The sequence below is a fragment of the Colossoma macropomum genome, unplaced genomic scaffold, assembly GCF_904425465.1.
Source record: "Colossoma macropomum unplaced genomic scaffold, Colossoma_macropomum, whole genome shotgun sequence".
In the NCBI taxonomy this organism is placed as follows: domain Eukaryota; kingdom Metazoa; phylum Chordata; class Actinopteri; order Characiformes; family Serrasalmidae; genus Colossoma; species Colossoma macropomum.
In genome coordinates this window covers 29,725,013-29,746,834 of record NW_023494791.1, presented here as the reverse complement: position 1 = coordinate 29,746,834, position 21,822 = coordinate 29,725,013, and the positions used below count along the sequence as shown (strand labels likewise).

Genomic DNA, 21,822 nt, shown 5'->3' with positions numbered 1-21,822 from the left:
CTAGTATTTTCTATCATCTTTAAACCTGCATTTAAAAATTAACTTACAATTATAGATACTAAATGACATGAAAAATATATTGCAAGAAGACGTCTGGCCATATCACTCTATCCTATGGCTACTTTCTCTTAGACTGTTCCTCAATCCGCTCACTAGTTACGTATGTAGTGAATCAGTATGTAGTGAACATGAATTTTGGCACTGGCAGGGTCCTTGGTAGCAGAAACACTAGGGCAGCTCACCCACCATGTTGTTCTTAGCCATACTGCCATTTTTGAGGGTGGGATATTCCAGTCATTTCATGAATGTTTTCCTTTTGTTTACACTGAAACCCAGATAAAGCCATGTGTCAGTCACACAGTAATAGTTAATACAATTAAGTCTTTCTTCATTCAATCAACACCACTGGCATAGCAATATTTTCCATTAGCATTGCTAGCGCCAAGCTAACTATGGTTCACCTAAGCAATTTGGGGCAGCTGTAGCTAAAACACAGTCCACTGATGACTGAATAGACATTCAGTTAACATTTCAGCAATATTTTATCTGACCCTTTCAGCAAAGATTTAAACTTATATATTTCTGAAGGGGCCTAATTAGCCTGTTAGCTGTTAGTCATCAGGTCAGTTCGCAGGTAAGCCTACTGTAATGTCATATTTTGTTCATAAAACAAATAAAATGGAATACTTGTGAAATACAGTGTGTTATGGATTATTTTGTGGGCAGTAGGTAATTAATGGCAAATATTAACATTAAGGCATATAAGTAAATCAAAATCAGAGACAAATGCAACAGGTTAGCTAGGTAGCTCACAGGTTCCTCTGAACATTTCAGTTAGTAGAAAACTGATAATAACAAGTATCTTGCTTGAACAAACCCTTTCTTGTTTTTACATTTAATTTTAATGTAATGTTTTTAATACGTGCGAAAAATATATATTTTATATTTCTTTTTCAAGGTAGAGAGGAAAGTGAGATCACATACAACATTTGTCATCCATTTTAAAACTTTCTGTAAGTCAAGCTGTAGACATGACCCTATTTCCAGCCGGGGAACAGTGAATAGCCGATGCTCACTGGTTTTTACTGGGCACTGTAGGTATTTCAGTGAACGAAAGATCCAGTGCACTGGAATGATTCTGATAATGGCAGAAAATGGCTGATACCCTAAGCAGTACTCTAAGTACTGAATCTCGAGACACACACACCATTATTATTTATAATAATATTCATAAGTTCAATAACAATACGATAATATGCAACAATAAAGCTACATCATGTCAAGTTTTTACCATATGTAACTGCACATAAAGTGTGGAAGAACATTTTTGTAACATCAGTGGTGCTTTGGAAGACTATTAGTGCATCATTAAAACTAAATTAAACCAAACTGAAAAACCAAAATGAAAACCATGTATGTACCAAATCTAATTTCTCACAGACAGGGAAATTAACGGCATGTCGAGTGGATTTCCCACCAACTGAGCAACTGATGCGATCACAAGAAAGAAATCAGAGCTATTTTTAAGTTGTCACTACAAACAAGCCCCCTTCTCACTGATCATTTAACACCGCTGGGAATCACATCCTGTTCCAAATGCGGTTCAAAGTTCCTTTCCTATTCAGTTATAAATGCTTCTAAGCTTAGTCTGTGAGTGTTTATAATTAGCATTGAAGTGCCTTCTATACACGCACACACTAAGAGCTTGTAGAGTGCTTTGAGCGCCTCTTTGCTCTCTCCTGTGGGAGGTTATTGTGGAGTGCCATTGACAGACAGTGGCAGCACTACAAAGCTACAGAGTCTTCCAGCACCGTCGCTCCTTTAATTGCCTTAATCATTAAATGAAGCTTAATTAGTGCCACCTCCCCCCTGAGCACACACAGACTGCCAACATCTCTCTCCACAGCTACTTCCTGCTGGAGAATTTGTACACAGCGCTCTGGAGCAAACTGTTTATCCTCTGCCATTCCTTCCAAACGACTCACTGCAAAACTTTTAAAAATCATTTTCTCCAGTTAAGGGCCCAAGATGGACCCATTGTGTTCCTGAACGCAAAGCGGGGGCTCCCCGGTGCCCGATCTGCCCGAAATATTACGTCTGTGAGCTGCGGCAGTCATATAAATAAAAAAAAACAGGAGAAGAGGGGAGGGTGGCGTCGGAAACGTTATTGCGTGGAATGAATGTGAGAAACGATCAGACGGGATTGTGACCACAGTTCATTAGCTCTAACGGACATTTCCCAGCGTTCATAACGGCCTCTGTGTTCTAATTCACCTCCAGTCAATAATTAGCAGTCCACAAATAAACCTGCGCAATTACAGGGATACATCTTTAGGCCTGTGGAGGGGCCTCCGGACCGGACGCTGGAGCCTCTCGGACGCCGTGGAGCACGAAGCCGTGCGAACGGTGGGCTGCTGGACGCAGCGGCTGGCCGCTAGGCGCTGTCAGGGCTAAATGGTTATTGGATGGCCATGCTGATGCGCGCTACGAGTCTCCGGTGAACACGCTGCTGTTTGTTTCATTAGCAGAGGAATGAGAGGGAGCGAAGAGCGCAACAAACCACAGCCTGACAGGCCTGAGTGAAGAGAGGAGGCAAGAGCAGAGAGAGAGGAAACAAAAACAGAGCCATATTATAGTTCTAACCTCACACACACACACAAACAGATATACAAAAACACAGTAGGTGTACCAGTGCTACACACCTGCAACTGCTTTTAAACCAACTTTGGACAAGTCTGCCTCTTTTTGTACTGTGTTTTATAACAAATTAACATAGAAATGGTTTCTGTTACAAATACACGTTTGTGTTTCGTTACAAATGAGTGTTATTACAAGTGAGTGTAGTAGTGTGTTTTGTCACAACTACACAAAAGTAATTAGGTAAGTAAGTCAGTAAGTTACGTTGCTGCAAATAAAGAGGATAGTGTGCTTTGTTATAAATGAACCTTTTACCATGTTTAGATACATGGAGCAGTGTTTCGTTATGAAGTATCATAGTAGTTTCATTACAAATAAAAAAGTTACTGTTTTGTTACAAATGTTAGTGTTTTTTAAAATTATTAATCACATTATTTTGTGTAATTAATCGTGCTTAATTGCATTTGTCCTATGTGCTCAAATTTGACACTAAATAATTTGTTTTTCTTTTAAAAAGCAGTGCATTTTGTTATAAGCTATATGAGTGGACCAAATAAGCTTCATCAGAACATTATTACTTACTCATACAGTAATTTAATAACAGTATTTTCATCTTGTAAACACAGAGTGCACATTAATTTAATATAAAAATCATGCAAAAGAAGGGTCAACTTGTAACAAACGGTGAACGCAGTTTTCAATTTTCATCATCGTCTAGTGAGAACAACAGTGGCTGCATGTTTCAAGTCCTCTACGGTTATAGTGTCTCAGTCTTAGACCGCTATGTTACGTCTTCTTTTGAAGGGAACTAAAACTTTCCACTTTGCTGGTTGATGCTGATTGCCGCTGAAGGCGTCTTCCAGCTTTAACATTACCAATATTGCTGGTATTACCAGCATCAGGGATGTGTATAAAAGTTGTATTTTACCAACAGTGCTACAGTTGCAGGGTCAGAGCAATAGTGCGGGGTCAAAGTAGAAAAATGCATCAACAACTGTTAAAAAACGATTGTGTTATAATTAATTGCATTAATGTATTAACACATTAACACCAACAACAGCAGCACATTTTGTTCTAACTAAACATAGTGTTTTGTTACGAATAAATATGCTAGCGTTTTGTTACAAATAAACGTAGGAGTGTATTTTGACACAAATGCCACAAACAAAGAAATAATGATGAAACACTCAAGTATTCAGTGTTTTTTTCAGCGTCTCTTGCAGGCCCCATGTGCAGACAGCCGACCCTCTGATGAGCTGCATTAGCACATCAGCAGCCCCTCTAATCTCGGCCTCGTCCGTGACCCACACACTCAGAGACAGACAGAGAAAATGAGGCAGTCACCAAGCAGTGACAGGAACACACTCTATTTCTGCCTCCATAACTCTGTCTCTCACACACACACCCTCAGGGTTGTCGTGGTGACGTGTGTGGGCTTGTTATGTTGCGGTGTGTCGCGGTGTGTGACGGGCAGTCTGAGTGATGGTGGTGTTATTGACAGGGCCACTGCAGTAAGGGTCCATTACAGTCCAGCAGTGACAGCACCGCACATCTCAACAATGACAGCTCAGAGCAGAACACACACTCTCTGTCTGTCTGTCTGACACACACACACACATAAGGGAAGGGCCTTAACCCTTAAATGTAGCAGTAAGTGATAACAAAAGCATGTTGTGATCTAATATGAATTCTCACTAATAGCTCACTGAAAGAAGTGGAGAAATTCTGTAACAAGTGCAGATTCTGAACTTTCAATATGATTTAAATTTGATAAAATCTGAAAAAAGATTCACTGATATGGTTTCTGACACTGTATGACTGGTTGGGATTCATAAAAGCACGGCCAGATTTCCTATAATGATAAGAGCCTCATGGTGACGTTAATTATAATCAAGGATTAGTGGCGCATTGTGTTATTCGTATTACATGGGGTGCTACTGCTCTTTTCCATCATTTGTATGTATCGTTAGTGATTCATAACAAAACACCGCCCTGCAAAAAAATAACACCTGAACTAGCCCAGCAGTCAGTGGTGAACTGTGACTATCAGAGCTAGACCTTCATTTCAGGCCATAAATGTCAAAAATTGGTCAAAAACACACTTCTAATTGGTGGTACAACACACTTCTACCATAATGCCTCTGATAGCTCCTTTCTCGGATGTTAGTAGTATGTCAGCACGAAGCTAACAGCGTTTGATGTGAACATTTTTTTGGCCATTCAATCAACACGTTAGGTCTTCAGTTCAGCTCCTGAAGTCCTAATCAATGGGAGAGCTTGCTTGGCTGTATGTACCTACAAACCACAGAGCAGATAACTTTCTGTTAAGCGTTTCAAGAATTGAACCAAAACTTAACAATGAAATAAAGGAATTCTGAAAATACTTGGACAGTTTAATTACAAGAAGTATGATGACTCTATTAAATAAAAATAAACTAAAAAAAATTACCGACTTTTTCTATATTTCACGAAAGCCATTAGGTCTTCTCTGTAGGCCTAGATGACCTTGCCAGCAAAAAGACCTCATTAACACATGGTCATTTCATGTGCTTTATCTCTGGTGCCTACAAAAACTTCTTGCAAAAAGATCTGACATTTTCAAGATAAGATTTTTCACAAATTCGTATTACAGAAGCAAATTTTAATTCAAGAATCATATCTTACCGCATAATATCTTATATCAGGTTGGGAAATCTTAATCGACCCAATCAAGGTCATGTCAGTTATGCACACTGGTGAAATGTAAAAAAAAATTACAAACAAAAATGTAAGTTAGTTAGCTACACGTCTAGCCATGTTTAAAAAATGCCAAAACAAAACAAAAGTGTGATGCACTGCATGTACAAAAAAGCTAAGAATATTTTGACAGTTGTTGGGGCTTAGCAGGGTGCCACTCCTCCAGTGTCAGTTTCCACTTCTCAGAGCTTTAGCTAAAGTTATTCCTCTGAATAAATAGAAAACGCTGTTTTGCAATATGAATTAATGTAACAGTATATCCTAGGTAATTCTAATGATCATGTTAAGGTGATCAGAAGACGCCACTGGGATTGGTATTTAATTTTTTTTTGTCTAGTTAGGATACTTACGTAATACTCTTTTTTAGGATGTTTCTGCAATACTGCCCCAGGATTGTAAGAGAAACACTTGCTAAGACTTTCTAGTATGAAGTAATTAGTATGATCCATTCTAGTAAAAAAAAAAATGCAATTATTGATTATAGCGCCCCCTCCTTCAAAAAATGTAATCTGCTGCTGTTTAGACTTACTTTTTGTTAAATTTTCAGTTTTTATGATTTTTTTTTTAACATTAACTATTTTAATGAAAACCTTTACAGGATATGTCAAGCTCTGGGAAACTCACAGCAAAGAAAATTTACCGTCGCCTGATGGCTTTTTAAGGCCCCATAATAACCTAATGTTTTAACAGTAAAAGTGAACATTATATGTACACACTATTTATTATTATTTAGCAAGCTGTTTAATTTGGTGCTTCCATAACCTTTCATTACTTGTAATCTACATTAGCCTTGCTGCTCCAGTGCAAAACTAATAAAGGAAACTTAAGACAACAAACATGTCTTGGCTGACTGACTATATTTGGCGTAAGGTGGGAATGGGTAATTTTATTGCCTAACTATTGCTTTAAGCTACAAGTAGCTTTATGCTATCATTTCCAAAGCAAAGCGTGTGATGCCACAAGCAGAAACACATGCAGTATTGACACACTCGGCTTCCTGCCTCTAATCTTTCCCACAGAAATCCCCCCTGCCAACAAACTCGCCTTGATCCTTTATCACCAGCAAGCGCCAGAGCCATGCTCCCCAAGGGCGGGGAGTTTATTAAGAGAGAATGAGAGAAAGAAGGAGAGAGGGAAGACGAGTGACTTGAAAGAGAAGAAAAACTAGCAGGAGGGTCACTGCGGTCCCCGTGGGACTGGAGTCTCCGGCTTGTCATCCAGTGAGCGGCTGCGGAAAACATCGATATCAGCCTGCTGGAGCAGCCTCTCTGGTGGAGTGTGTGTGTGTGTGTGTGTCTGTCTCGATAGCAGCCTGTGGAAAGAGTCTCTAGCGGACCCTCGCTCATTCTCTCAGTATTGACAAGCCAGCCAGATCAATACTGTACTCACCATTAACAAGCTGCCTGAGGGCCTGAGAGAGAGAGAGAGAGAGAGAGAGAGAGAGCGAGAGAGAGAGAGAGAGAGAGAGAGAGAGAGAGAGAGAGAGAGAGCGAGAGAGAGAGAGCGAGAACAAGAACAAGAGAGAGAGAGAGAGAAGGAGAATGAAGGGAATGACATGACAGAGTAAAATAAAAAAGAAGTGAGGGTGAAGGGACAGAAGAAAGAAAAGAGAGGAAGTGAGAGAAAAGAGAGAAGGGGAGAGAGTTTGTAAGAGAGGGAGTAGATGAAGGGATGATAGAGAGAGAGAGAGAGAGAGAGAGAGCGTGAGTAGAGTGAGCGAGCGAGAGAGCAAAAGAACGAGAGCGCGAGATGGTCCCTGAGCTGTCCAGCAGAGACATGCGATTCAGCCACAGGCCAGGCGGTAAGGTCAAAGGTCAAAGCCACTAGTGCGATGGTGACAGACTGGAGGGCACAGATCAGCCTGACTACACATGTTTACACACTGCAGAGCCAGCAGAGAGACACACACACACACACAAACACACACACACACACACACACACACACACACACACACACACACACACACACACCACTAGGGAAGAGAGATTGCAGATAAAGGCATATACTAAACTGTCACTTTATTAGAAACCCTTACCTTCCACTTCCACTCACTGGCCATTTTATTAGAAACCCATACCTTACACTTCCACTCACTGGCCACTTTATTAGAAACCCCTATTTGAACTTCCACTCACTGGCCACTTTATAAGAAACCCTTATCTTACACTTCCACTCACTGGCCACTTTATTAGAAACCCCTACCTTACATTTTCACTCACTGGCCACATTATTAGAAACCCCTATTTTACACTTCCACTCACTGGCCACTTTATTAGAAACCCCTATCTTACACTTCCACTCACTGGCCACTTTAATAGAAACCCTTATCTTACACTTCCACTCACTGGCCACTTTATTAGAAACCCTTACCTTATTCTTCCCCTTACGGGCCACTTTATTGGAAGAACTGTATAGCACTGAAAATGGAGTTTAAAATTAATATCCAGAGTGCCTCATATTCATAAAGCAGTGAGCAAATCTTGCTGACAAAATAGCTAATAATTATATCTTCTACTTTTATTTTTAGTTATTACTGAACAATTATGGGGTTGGTATTTATGCAGGGGTGTGTGTATGTGTGCTTGAGTAGCGGTTTGCGTGCCTGTGTAGAGGTATGTGTGCTAGTGTAAAGGTATGCACACTGGTGCAGTGGTGCGCATGCAGGTGTAAGGGCGGGTGTTCATGCAGGGTGTGTGCTTGTGTAGAGGTATGTGTGCCGGTGCATAGCTGTGTGTGTACTGGCAAAGGCGTGCATATGTGTGTGCTGGGACAAAGGTGTGTGTGCTGGTGTACAGGTACGTGTACTACAAAAGAGGTGCGTATGCTGGTGAAGGGGTGTGTGTTTGTGCTGGTGTAGAGGTGCATGTGTTGGTATAGTTGGTATAGTGTTTACTACAGTGTGGGTGTCTGTACTGGTGTAAGGGTGTTTGTGCATGTGCTGGTGTTGGGGTATGTGTGTGTGTTTGTGCACCCGTATAGGGGTGCGTGTGCTGGTAAACGGTTCATGTACTGGTGTAGACCTCATACATTGTAAGCCAAACATATCAGACCTGGGGGAGGGTCTCTGGTTATGCACTGCAAAGCAAATGGTAGCCGAGCTAAAGACAGGATTGTGGCTAAAAGCTCACGAAAAGCACACTAAATAAACATTTGACCTTGTTCAAAACCTATAAAAAACAGTTAATACATCAATCTACAATATGGATTTGTGTCTAATTATGGATTTGTTATGGTCAGTATAGCTGGAAATCTGTACTTGACTGCTTGTTAACTCTAGCTAGCTAACTTTAATTAACTTTGGGATTAAGTGAGGTAAAGAAAAGAGGCTAGGCTAACACTAACACTGGCAGATAATCCAACTAGTTTGACCTCACTTCAACGTGAATACGAGAGTGTGAAAGAACAAGAGGTATAGAAATAATGTTACTGACAGCTCTTTATATTATTTATTTTTAGATTTGTTTTCAGTATTTGGAAAGAATGGCCCCAGTATTAGCCAAATTGCTGTTTACAGTAAGTTAATGTCAGTGAAAAATATGAGACTGAAGTTGCTTCCTGTTTGCCAGATTCTTGTTAGAATTTTCCAGTTGTGAGGCACCAGAATGAAACTGCTGCAGCATTTAAGGTGGAACAGGAAAATTGAAACAAGACATTGCCCTTAGCTTTGTGTGAAAAGGTCATCAAAACACAGTTTTACATCCCTCAATTCCTCAACCTGTAGATGGAGAGGCAGCAGCTCCGTCAAAGACCGGTCAGATGAGAAGATTTTTACAAGGTTAAAAAAATAATGATCTCTCATAAATCTATAATAAAATAATTAATAAAATGAATGCATTACTAAACACAGGAAAAGAGGGAGAGAAAGAAGCTGAAGGAGACTGATAGGACTGTAGAAGCAGATCTGATGGAGGTTAGTGATCAAAAAGAAAGTGATGGAGTGCTGCATGAGCTTCGGTTAAAATTAATGGTGGATTTAATTTAACTGAGAAAATATAATATTTGTTGCCATGACCATGAAATTCTGTCACCTAGCTTATTAAACATGTCTACAGTAAAATCATGCTCTTTCTGATTGCACTGAGACTGAGCTGATCCATAATCTGTGTGTTTGAATAATATATTTATAACCTTGCAGCTTGTCTAAGAGAGAGGAGAGAGCATTGCTTGACTTCAGTACCTTTGCTTGATCTGTGCCTGTTGTAAGTGGATGGATATAGTGTTTGTTATACAGGCAGATTCACTTGAAAGAGGCCCCGGATATTCTGTAATAAGTCTCGCTAGGACAAAGCAATCTGAACGAAATAACGTGCAATGTGCTCCTTAGTATATGGAGCTTCAAACAAGCTGGGATGCCCCTGTGTCAGAGTGATGAGGTAGGCGCCGGACAGTCGTCACAACATTTAACCTTCATTTGTAACTTCCGAATGCATACCCCCGTACCCCTTCACTCAGTCACTCGACATCTCATCAGGATGGTGGTGTGCAGTATTGGGCAGTGCATCAAGGTATGTAGCTTATTTTTTTGGTTCAGATTGATTTTGCCTAACGGGAGTTACAACAGAATATCACTCTTTAGAGTGAATCTCCCTGTACTAACTCTGTGCTTAATATAAACTACAAAGAGACAGATCTACTGTGTGTCAATTTGACAGAATAACCATTTTTGATATACTTAACACAGTTGATCCATTTTCTGGCTGTTGCGATTCTAAAAGTACTTTAAAAACTTTGTGGGGCCATTAAAAAATTCTCTTTGGGGACTAAGTTCAGGCTTATTCCCCCTATCCATAAACCTCTACTGTAGGAGTGTTTGAGCTGGTAAAAGGCTCATGTGCTGGTATACTGAACAACCAAACTGTTTTGGTTGTAGGGCTGCGAGTGCTAGGTAGGGGTATGTGTACTGGTGTAGGGGTGCATTTGTGTTTGTGTGTGTGAGATGTCCTGAAGACATACCCGCTGCTGTAGAATCAGTCGTACACGATCCATCCAATCCTCACTTACTTCTTTATCACAGTCTTCCTCCTGCACAACACACACACACACACACACACCCACACACACACACATTTTATACATGCAATATTGATTTTCTTGCTTTTTTGCAAATCCAATCTAAAAAAGTTGTGACAAAGGTAAAATGCGAATAAATACAGAAAGTAGTGACTTATAAATCTACTTTGACCTGTATTTGAATGAAAATAGCACAAAGACAAGATATTTATGTTTTATATTATCAACCTCATTATTATTATTATTCTTTTTAGTAAATATACACTATAGGGCACAAAGTATGTGGATACCTGACCATCAGACCTACATAAGCTTGCTGGATATTCCATTCCAAAACCATGGCCATTAATATGGAGTTGCCCCCCTTTGTGGTTATAACAGCCTCCACTAAGTCTGGGAAACTTTACACAACATTTTGGAGTGTGTACACACAAGATTTTGGAGAATCTGGGAACTTGTGCCCATTCAGTCAAAAGAGCATTTATGAGGTCAGACACTGACGGTGGACGAGAAGGGCTGGCTCAAAATCAACGCTCCGATTCATCCCAAAGGTGTTCAGTGGAGATCAAGGCTCTGTGCACAATGTTCCTCCACACCAACCTCAATAAACCATGTCTTTATAGACCTCGCTTTGTGCACAAGTCCCAAGTCAAGTCCCAACTCAAGATTATCGAGTCTAGATTCAAGTCCCATATCAGTACAAGTGAGTCTTAAGTCGAGTCCCAAGTCAAGAGTCCTAAACAAGTCAGTCTGCAATCTTCAGCTAATTTAAGGCCAGAACACTGAATAATAGTAACAGCGCTATAGCCTTTTAATGACAGCATGCTAGTAGTGTGTGGCTGTATATTATTTTTACCCTTCCAACTAAAATGCAAAATCCATGGTACACAGATAACCACACTCTTAAAAAGGATGGTTCTTCAAGGGTTCTTTAGTAAAGAAAATGGTTCTAAAAAGAACTATGAACACTTAAAGAGCCCTTTGCATGATTAAAGTGTTCTTTATTTGAACTCTAATGCTTTGTTTGTCTTCCAAAATAAAATAAACTGAGCATAAGCACAGTAAATCTGAGGACATTGCTGTATATTCAATTTACGGTAGGAAACAAATCCATTCACATGGTAAGCAAACGTCTGTGTAGCAGTCTGCAGCCAGGCACCTCTCCACGTTTCTTCTACTTTGTGTCTCGAGTCTTAAGGCTGAATTCCGAGTCAAAGTCCGAGTCACTGGTGTTCAAGTCAATGTCAAGTTGCAAGTCTTTCTCGATTTTCTCGAATCAAGTCTCAAATCAACTAATTTGTGAGTTCAAGTCCAAGGATCTAACAGGGTAGATGTTTTATAAACTGACTTGTGCCATCCTATGACAGTCACTGAACTCTTCAGTATGACTCATTCTACTGCCAATGTCTGTCTATGGAGATTGCACGACTATGTGCTTGATTTTATACACCTGTTTTCAATAGATGTGGCTGAAACACCTGAACTTAATAATTAGAAGTGGTGTCTACATAATTTTGGCTATACAGTATACATTCATTCTGAAATAGATGCCTACAACACATTCCAAACAAAATTTGGGACGGGTTAAAAGTTAATTTTCCTCAGCCAAGGACGGCAAGGATTTTAGGTATTTCACCCCCTTTATGGTGCATGTCATCACCATAAAGGATGAACCCAAAGAAATTTCTGTGTGTAATTAAATGCCCATGATGACTAACCCCTAAGATAGTAAGTGGGAATACTTTGATAAACACTGTCCGTTGCTACATCCACAAATGCAGATTAAGACTGTACTATGCACAGTGGAAGTCATGTCAACAGCGTTCAGAAACGCTGCCGACTTCTCTGAACTTGAGCTCATCTGAAGTTTCCACCGATACACAGTGTAAATGTGTTTTGTGGTCTGGCGAGTCAAAATTTCAGAGTATTTATGGAGATAATGGACATCTTGTTCTCTGGGCCAAAAAAGGAAAGGACCATCCAGATCACTACTAGTGTAAAGTTCAAAGCCATGCTCTCTCATGTTACGGGGTGTTCATCAGCGGATAGCATATCTATGAAAGCATCATGAATGCTGAACACATTTCAGAGCAACATTTGCTGTCTTTTATACACCATCTTTTTCAGGGATGTCCATACTTATTTCAAAATGAAAACAGAAAGCCACTGTCTGCACGTTACAACAGCATGGCAGCATAATCAGAGAGTGCTGTTAAAAGGAAAGGTAATGTAACACAGTGGTAAACATGCACCCGTCCCAACTTTTTTGGAACATGCTGCAGGCATAAAATTTGTAATGAGCGCCTGTTTAAAAGCAACAATGATGTTCATAAGGTACAATATGTAATATTGTGTTTTTGTATTGTTTTATTATTTAAGGAGGGTCAAACAGAATTGACTAGTCTCTGTTTTCTGATTTTATTGCCATTTCACACACAGTCCCAGCTTTTCTGTAATTTAGTTTGTAGTTTCTTTCTTACTTCTTTGTTTTTCAGACATTCTCTTTTAATGTCTTCTGTTGTTTCTTTCTTTTTTGCATACTTTAATTACTAGATGTTTGCTTTAACACTCTGCAGAACTGTGAAATAGCACTAGTACTGCTAAACATAGCATTATGACTACGACTAATAATTACAATATTGGCAATACTACTATTGTTAATAATAATTATAATCAAAAATTATAACAACACCGCAACAACAACCACTATATTAATAATACTACTACTATTAACATTAATACTAAAACACACCTCATCTGTGTCTAGCATGCTGGCAAGGTCAGTTTGGGTCAGGTTGAGAATGGAAGCAGCGATGGATTGAGCTTTTTGCATAGAGCTTTTGGACACTCCTCTATCTGCTCTCTCTCTTTTCTTCCTCTCCCTCTTCCTCTTCCTTAGCTTTGCTCTGGTCTCCTGCACCTCTCGAGCCACCTCCACTACCAGCGCCTGGGAAAGAGTGAAAGAGGAGGAGGGATGATTGAGTTACATTTATATTTACATAATTATCAACATTTATACAGCGCAAAACCACAAAAGCAAGTCTATTTGAGATTACTTAACAAGTTAACACTTCAGTACGGTCAAGGCGAGTGTGTGATGATTTAGGCATGCAGTTAGCACCATGCTAATTGTTTTTGTATAAGCTTCTGTTACTGGTTAGCTACATTAGCCTCATAGCTTCAGAGCAGTGAACTTCAGGCACCAATTATGTTTTGCCTGTTGATTAGATTTGTGGAAAGATAAAACTGGATAAATTAGTTTTTTTGCTGAACTACCTCTTAAATGCTTTATAACAAAGTAAAAAAAGCATGTTAGTGTAAACAATCAGAACGCAAGCCCTGAGACACTTCTTGAAGGTTGTAAGAGATGCTGCAGGACGAATGGAGGTATGTAGCTTTTGGATCCTCATGTAAAAAGTGTTATTAAGAGCTTGCTTCTGGAGCCATTTCTTCTGAGATTTAAAGACTGAATGGGAGTATGCGTCTGGAGTCTCTGACGCCAAGTATGCTAAAAGTTTGAAGGCCCTCATGTTGATGTGGAACAGAATTGCACATCAGGGAGAGAGCTGCTGAAAAATGCTAACTTTCATTTATTCATTTGTTTTTTCATATAGTCTTCCATCACAGCACCAAGAGGGTAAATAATTGAGCAAAGCAGAGCTGTTAAAAATGGCAGCACAGAGGAGAAGGTTCATTAAAATAAAAAAAAAAATATTCCTGCTGGTCCAAGACCAGTTTTGGGTTTTGTTTATTACCAGACAGGATTAGGGCTTCGGCTGCGGACACCGCTCTCAGGACAGTTCTTAAGAGGGCGTTTTAGAGCCAGGAGCAGAGGGAAAATGGCAGCAGAGGAGAGGGCTGAACGCAAGCAGCCGCTAAATACAGAGACAATTAAAGCTTAAAGCTGCCACTGTACATGAGAAAGTCAATAAAGTAAACTCCCCTCTGCTTCATTTTGAGCTTATTGATCGCTGCAATAATCTCCCGTATCATTCCCCCTTAAGCCTTTTGAAAAACTGACCTTGGAATGGACAGCCTGTGGAGAGAATGTGTGTGCATGCACAGACACAATACACATACACTTACATATACAACACTATATATATACATATATAGTCGTATGCAAAAGTCTCAGAGCCTCTGGCTCACACATTCCATGTTTTATTGACTGGATTAAATAATAAGTGCATGCCCTCTACTGAGAACACACTTCTGCGCATTTTAACTCACAATTACTGTTTATCTGCTGAATTAAAGATATTGAAAAAAGTAAAACAACATAAAATGTGGCCTGTTCAAAAGTTACGGCACATTTTATATTTATTTTTTCCAGTATGTTAAACTTAGCAAATAAAAAGAAATTGTGGACCATTATTTGCAGAACCTGGATGAAGAGCCCCCTTTCTGATGTTCTAAAATGTTCTCCCCTGATAAAATGATGGGGCCAAGTCTAATCTCAACACATCTAGTGAATAGCTATGGTCTAATCAATCCCACAATTTCATCTGGATCACTGTATTCTTAGGACTGATTCCCAAAGTATTTTTTTCTTATAAAGTGAAAAAGATGAAAGTTGAAAGCTACTGCTTTGTGTAAGTTGTCATTTCTGTTGCAGCAATAACAATATGAATTTATACAATATAATTAAGTAATTAATATAATCACAATAACTACTTAATTAATGAACAAAACTAACATTGCTTAAAGTAATACCTGTAATTGTAAATAAGATAGACATTTCAGATGTCAGACATTTCAGACATTGTATGACTTTAAAGTTTTAAAATCTATTTTTACAGACTTTTTAAAGGGTCCATGGGAACGTAGTAAAATAACACACATCTACAAGTTTACTTTAACATTAAAGTCAATAATACAATCTCTTCCTGACTGATAAAAACACATACTCAAAAAACAACATCCTTGGATTACAAGCTTTACTGAAATGTTAGAAGTGAACACGCTGCGAGAAGACAGGTGTGCTGACACAATGCCCACATATCTGTGCGCATGCAAAACTGTAACATCCCAAACTTCAATGGGTACAAACAGACACTTAAACTAGTTATTATATGAAATAAAACGCGATCAAACAAGTCTTCATTAGGCTTCAGAGGGAAGTGCGGGATTACACAGGGACTGCAGTTTCACTCTCCTGCTCACGAACACTATTAACACTCAGCTGTGGGATCAGCTGCTAAAGACGCTTCTGTTTTCTGTTTCGCTTCAGTGTAAACCCTCATTAACAGTCAGCACTGAGTAATAAAGTGTGTTTTCAAAAGCAGACTGGGACCAATGTGGAGTGCAAGATATACACACACACACACACACACACACACAAACAGCATTTAAAATGCCGTTTCAGTAATGAGAAGTGGATAATGCCTATCAGTGTGTCTCATTTTGTATATGACTAACACATCCCTAATTTTATTGACACAGCTTTTTAATCACAGGGTCACTAATTACAACTTAAATTACACCAGACGCTAGTTAAATGTAAAAAAAAATTAGATCACTTAAAAAAAAGCAAAAACACTAAAACTGTACTAAATCAACACTCACAATTCAAATTTATTCAAAAAATGACATATATACATTTATAAAGGTGTGAAAATTAGATCTGACTAGTAGGGAAGCTAATGTTTACATACAGGAATTTCAAGGTAAAAACTAGGTAAAGAACACCTGCAGTTAGAATTTCCATACTGTCATGTACTTGGATAAATGTATTGGAACACCTACAAATTACACCTACAGTAGCTTTTTTGACATCCCAAATCCATAGGCATTAATATGGAATTGGCCCCCCCTTTTCCACTCTTCTGGGAAGCTTTCTACAAGATTTTGGAGTGTGTCTGTGGGAGTTTTTTGCCCATTCATCCAGAAAAGCATTTGTGAGGTCAGACATTGATGTTGGACGAGAGGACCTGGCTTGCAATCTTCGTTCTAGTTTATCCTAAAAGTGTTCACTGGGGTTGAGGTCAGTGCAGAAAAGTCAAGTTCTTCCACACCAAACTCACCCAACCATGTCTTTATGGACCTTGCTTTGTGCACTGGGGCTCAGTCATGCTGAAACAGAAAAGGGCCTTCCCCAAACTGTTCCCACAAAGTTGAAAGCATACAATTGTCCAAAGCGTCTTGGTATGCTGAAGGATTAAGATTTCCCTTCACTGGAACAAAAGGGCCTAGGCCAACCCCTGAAAAACAACCCCATAGCATTATCCCCCCTCCTCTAAACTTTACAGCTGGCACAATGTAGTCAGGCAGATAATATTCTCCTGGCATTCGGCAAACCTAGACTGCCAGATAGATAATCATGATTTATCACTCCACAGAATGTGTTTCCACTGCTCCAGAGTCCAGTTTACATCACTCTATCCAACGCTTGGCATTTGCTTGGTGATGTAAGGCTTGCATGCAGCTGCTCCGCCTTGGAAACCCATGCCATGAAACTCCTGGTGCACAGTTTTTGTGCTGATATTAATGCCAGAGGAGGTTTGGAACTCTGCAGTTACTGAGTCAGCAGAGTTTTGGTGACTTTAATGCACTATGTGCCTTAGCACTTGGTGACCTGCTCTGTAAATTTACATGGTCTGGCATTTCATGGCTGAGTTGCTGTGATTCATAAATCACTCACAGTTGATCGCGGAATATATAAGAGGGAAGACATTTCGTGAACTCACTCGTTGCAACGGTGGCATCCTATTACAGTACCACGCTGGAATTTAGTGAGCCCCTTAGAACGACCCATTATTTCACGAATGTTTGTAAAGGCAGACTGCATGGCTAGGTACTTGATTTTATACATCTGTGGCAATGGGACTGAATTAAATACCTGAATTCAATAATTAAGAGGTGTGTCCCAATACTTTTGTCCATATGATGCATGTTATACAGTTGTATGAAAAGGTTGGGGAACTCCTGGCCAAATGGAAACTGGCCTAGCAGAAACTGGCATTATTGTAGAGGTGGGTTTTGTTGTATGTTTTGACATTTATGGCACAAGTTGGCCATAAATCTAAAACAAAAGGCCTAGATCTAAAACAAAGTAGTTAACTAATGATGAAATGCAAAAGTGTTTGTTATTTCCATTTTTTTTTGTACTTTTATATGGTACTGTAAAGTATTTGTATAAAATCTTAAACCTTGGGAACATACATGTATGATTAAATCCTTTTGACCTATAGCATAAGGAATAAAAAGCACATAGTTTAACTTGCTGGTGCGCAACAAAACATCCGTCACGAGAGACCACACACACACTCAGAGCAAAGTGTGTTAATTATGATAGCAAACAAAAACGATCCGATTGAATTAACAATTCAAATGAAGCATGTTTACAGTGTCCCTGCATGCAGCACCGCGCCACCTTACACACACACACACACACACAAAGCTGTACTCCCATACAGTACATATCGGCGCTGTCCACAAAAAAGTATCATCTGCCCTTTACATTGTGTAAAAATTCATGATGAATGAACCAATAGAAAAACTCCTTGGAATAAAACCATGTTACATTAACTTACATTGAAAGTTAAGAACGTCTTCGCCCTCTCTCGTGAAGTTTTTGGAAATACTTGTTTTTCTTTGGACAGTGACGATATACATATTAATCTGATGAGTTATCTGATGTTATTGTCATTTTTCTGTACAATTTAAATGCAATTGCAAAACTAAATAATTAACTGCATAGTTATCTCATGAATTATATTTACAGTATCGTATTACAGTACTGGTCATTCATTTAAGTTATTTATTTTTCAGTTATTCATATCTAACAGAAATTACACACAAGCCTGCATCACTAAATATAACATTTAATCTATCGGTATTAAAACTGTCCTCTCTTTATTTTTGTGCACTCTGCTGACTGATCTGACTGATTCTTTTATTGCCACTTGACATGTCGGTGGTAACTGTATCCTGTAATTGCATCAAGATGTAATTTAACTCCTGGCCTGTGATGTGCTGGCGACCTGTCCAGGGTGTTTCCTGCCTTTTGACCGATGACCGCTGGGATAGGCTCCAGCACCCCCCATGAGCCAGAAGGATGAGCGACTTAGATAATGTGTGTTCATAATTTAACTCTGTTGTAGTACAATACACACAATGTAACACACATGCAATAAACACATATAAACAATAAACAATATACCATATACAGCATTTAGTACAACATAGTCTGCACTGTGGCAAGCCATGTGGCCGCCACTTTAACACTTCCATCCTTCCAATCTTAAAATGAACCAACGGTGTCCTCCCAACAAAAGCTGTTTCCAAAGGTGTCAATGAAATTGTTCCCTTTCACAGAGATACAGAAGACCACCAAAACTGTCACTTTTAGATAAACAGTACTTATGGCTTTGAGATAGAGGAGAAAATCAAGTTCTACTCTTGTTTCAGATCTGAAAAGATTCACAGGTATTTCTGTCTAATCTTCCACTGTGAGTCTAAACAGATGTGTAGCTTTCCAGGAGCTGTTCTTAAGAAAAAGAAACAGACAAAAAAAATCTGAACACTGAAACTGAACATCTGAGATATTAAGTAAGTTTTTATGGACTGAGTGTACATCTGTAATTAGGATTGCTACTACTACTGTACTGTACTACTACTGTAGTAGGCTTGTGACAAGCACAAAATGCAACCAACTTCTAAGAACGCTGGAGGTGTTTATAAGAAGTGTGGATCCCTGTAGATTTCTTTGAAAAAGCAAGTCTCTAGAAAAGAACCAAAGCTCTTTCTTTAAATAGAAGCTGCAATCAAACTTGGTGAGGCTACTGTGTCATGTTCCTTTTTCTGCTTTTTTCCTGATGCTAAAAATTGAATAACTTGCACATAATGGCTATTTTGACTGGAAATTAAATAAACGAAAGGGTGATCTCTGACTTCTGCACAGTACTGTACATTTGATTTACATTCTCTATTGACAGTGTCATTATGTTTTTGAGTGTTTGTCTATTTCTGTTTGTTTCAAAGTCATTTGCAAAGGATGGTTTTCCTTTCCACAAAAGACAGTACACACAACAACTTTTCATCAAATTTAAATCATAATAAAATATCTCCTCTGCTTGTGTCAATTAATGAGAAATAATTCATATACAACTAGTGTGCTTTTGCTCTCACCAGCAATAACTGTGACTTCTAATGGTACCTACCGCAAGGTGCATCTGCATAATCAGCCCAAGCCCTCCCTCATCATGCTTCCACACCACATGGCTCAGGTTTCAGCACATCCCCCTGAGCTCACACAGCCCTGAGGGCTTAGCATGGCTGGGACGCTTCCATCAACGTCTCATCAATAGCTGCCACTGTAATCTTCACAGGAATACCTCCAAGGAGCTCAATCAAACGGCCTGTATCTCTTACAGGAATGGGTATCATTTGAAATTTTTTGACTCTATTGCTGATACCATTGACCTCAAATTCATTCAAATCGATACCAAACCAGTAACTGTACTTCATATATAATGTTAAATCTGTACATATGGCTAAATCTGTACATAGTTTGTTTTGTACACACAGCAGTGTAATGTGTTACCTGTAGTGTGTTATGTGAACAGCTACAGCAATTAAGCAGTTAATCTGTAGTGTGTTAGTTTTACAGTGTGTTATCTAGAGAGTTACACCACCTGCAGTGTGTTATCTAGAGAGTTACACCACCTGCAGTGTTACCTGAACAGACTAACCACCTGCAGTGTGTTACCTATACAGTTACACCACCCGTAGTGTGTCACCTGTACAGTTACAGTACCTGCATAATGTTACCTGGAGTTTTAGCACCTACAGCATGTAACCTGTGTAGTTACAGCACTGATGTGTTACCAATACAGTTTCAGTACTTGCAATGTGTTACCTGAACAGTTACAACGCCTGCAGTGTGTTACCTTGACAGTTACACCACCAGCAGTGTGACCTGCACAGTTACAGCACTTGCAGTGTGTCAACTGAACAGATTCAGCACTGGCAGTGTGTTACCTGTATAGATACACCACCTGCAGTGTGCTACCTGTAGGGTTACAGCACCAGCAGTGTGTTACCTGAACACATTTAGCATTTGCAATGTGTTATCTGAACAGATTCAGCACATGCAGTGTTACCTGTATAGTTACATCACCTGCAGGGTATTACCTGTGTGAAGGACCTTAGTTGCTCATGTTGGCACTGTGCCAGGCTGAGTTTGTTCTGCAGCGTCTTTAGGGCATCCGAGTGCTGCTGGGACACAGCCTGCACCTGCACACACACTTTCTCCTCCAGCTCCGCCCGCGACCGCTCACACTCGCCCAACCGCACTTGCATCGCCGCCAGCTTCTGATCCTTAACACGCACAAATGTACTCAAACACTTTTCAACTGGAGTGTTACAGTATGTAAATTTTTTCAACAAGAGACTGGCTGAGCTTAATTTAAATACAACATTAAAACATCTAGCAAAATAATAAAGATAATAAGGCAAAGTTGGCAAGAACAATGTTTTGTATCTATAAAGAATATTGCATAAAGGCCAGACATCAAACATCAGATATGAGGATAATTAGGCACAATGAGATAAAATGTGTGCCAGTTAATAATCTGTGCTTAATTGGCCTACGATGATTACCAAACATAGCAAATCATTTTCTGCATGGGTAGAAGGAGCATTACTATAACTTAATTCAGCTAAATGAAATGACTAAATAAATAGGGAAAGGTTATTCAATAATCTGCTATGAGTGTAAGAATGCGCTTCATGTTCAATTTAATTTAGACCAACATCAATTTGTTTGACTGTGTACCAGTGTTAAACAGTGAAGCTTTACTTTTTTCTGGAGATCTTCTCTGAGTTTTTGGCTGGTGGATTCACACTGGTTCTTCTCCTGAGTGGCTACGTTCAGCCTTCTCTTCAGAGACTCAATAAAAGCCTTCCGGTTAGCTGCTTCCTCAGACAGAATCTTCACCTGACACCAAACAGGAAGTCAACAGCAGGGATTCAGAATGGGGAAAAACACCTGTAAAGGTTTCCAGCTGTTTCAGGGCTGTCAGGGTTCATGCCAGTTCACTCCAATACAGAGACTGACTCAGATCTTTACTTCGAAAGTGTCATCTAAAACCTGTGACTCATTTTTCAACTATTATTTTCTTCTGAAACGGCCTGTACCCTGATTTCTGATGCATAATAAAGGTTCAGCAGTGATGAAAATGTTGCAGTGTGACAGGTCATCCTTAAAAAGGGGGGGTTCTTTAAAGGCCCTTTGGTAAAGGGCCAGTTATATACAGAAACTTGACAATTTGAATTGTATGAATGAATAAATGATTCTTTGCATAGTTAAATGGTTCTTCTCTATGATGGAAAACCTGTATATAGTTCTGCAACTAACCTTTTTTTACAAAGGGTTCTGCTATTGTTACAAATAATTGAACCTTTTTTTAGGTACTACACGGACCCTCACATAGC

At 39.4% G+C, this 21,822-nt stretch overlaps 1 protein-coding gene across 1 annotated transcript in view; it reads right to left on the bottom strand.

The window, feature by feature from the left end:
- cntln (centlein, centrosomal protein) overlaps positions 1–21,822 on the bottom strand; it is a 156,758-nt gene that overhangs the window by 9,592 nt on the left and 125,344 nt on the right. Inside the window, exons 25-28 of the mRNA XM_036574811.1 lie at positions 21,188–21,325; positions 20,521–20,706; positions 13,139–13,333; positions 10,330–10,398 (exon numbers count right to left, since the gene is read on the bottom strand). Coding sequence (XP_036430704.1) covers positions 10,330–10,398; positions 13,139–13,333; positions 20,521–20,706; positions 21,188–21,325 — 588 coding nt within the window. The remainder of the gene's footprint in view (positions 1–10,329; positions 10,399–13,138; positions 13,334–20,520; positions 20,707–21,187; positions 21,326–21,822) is intronic.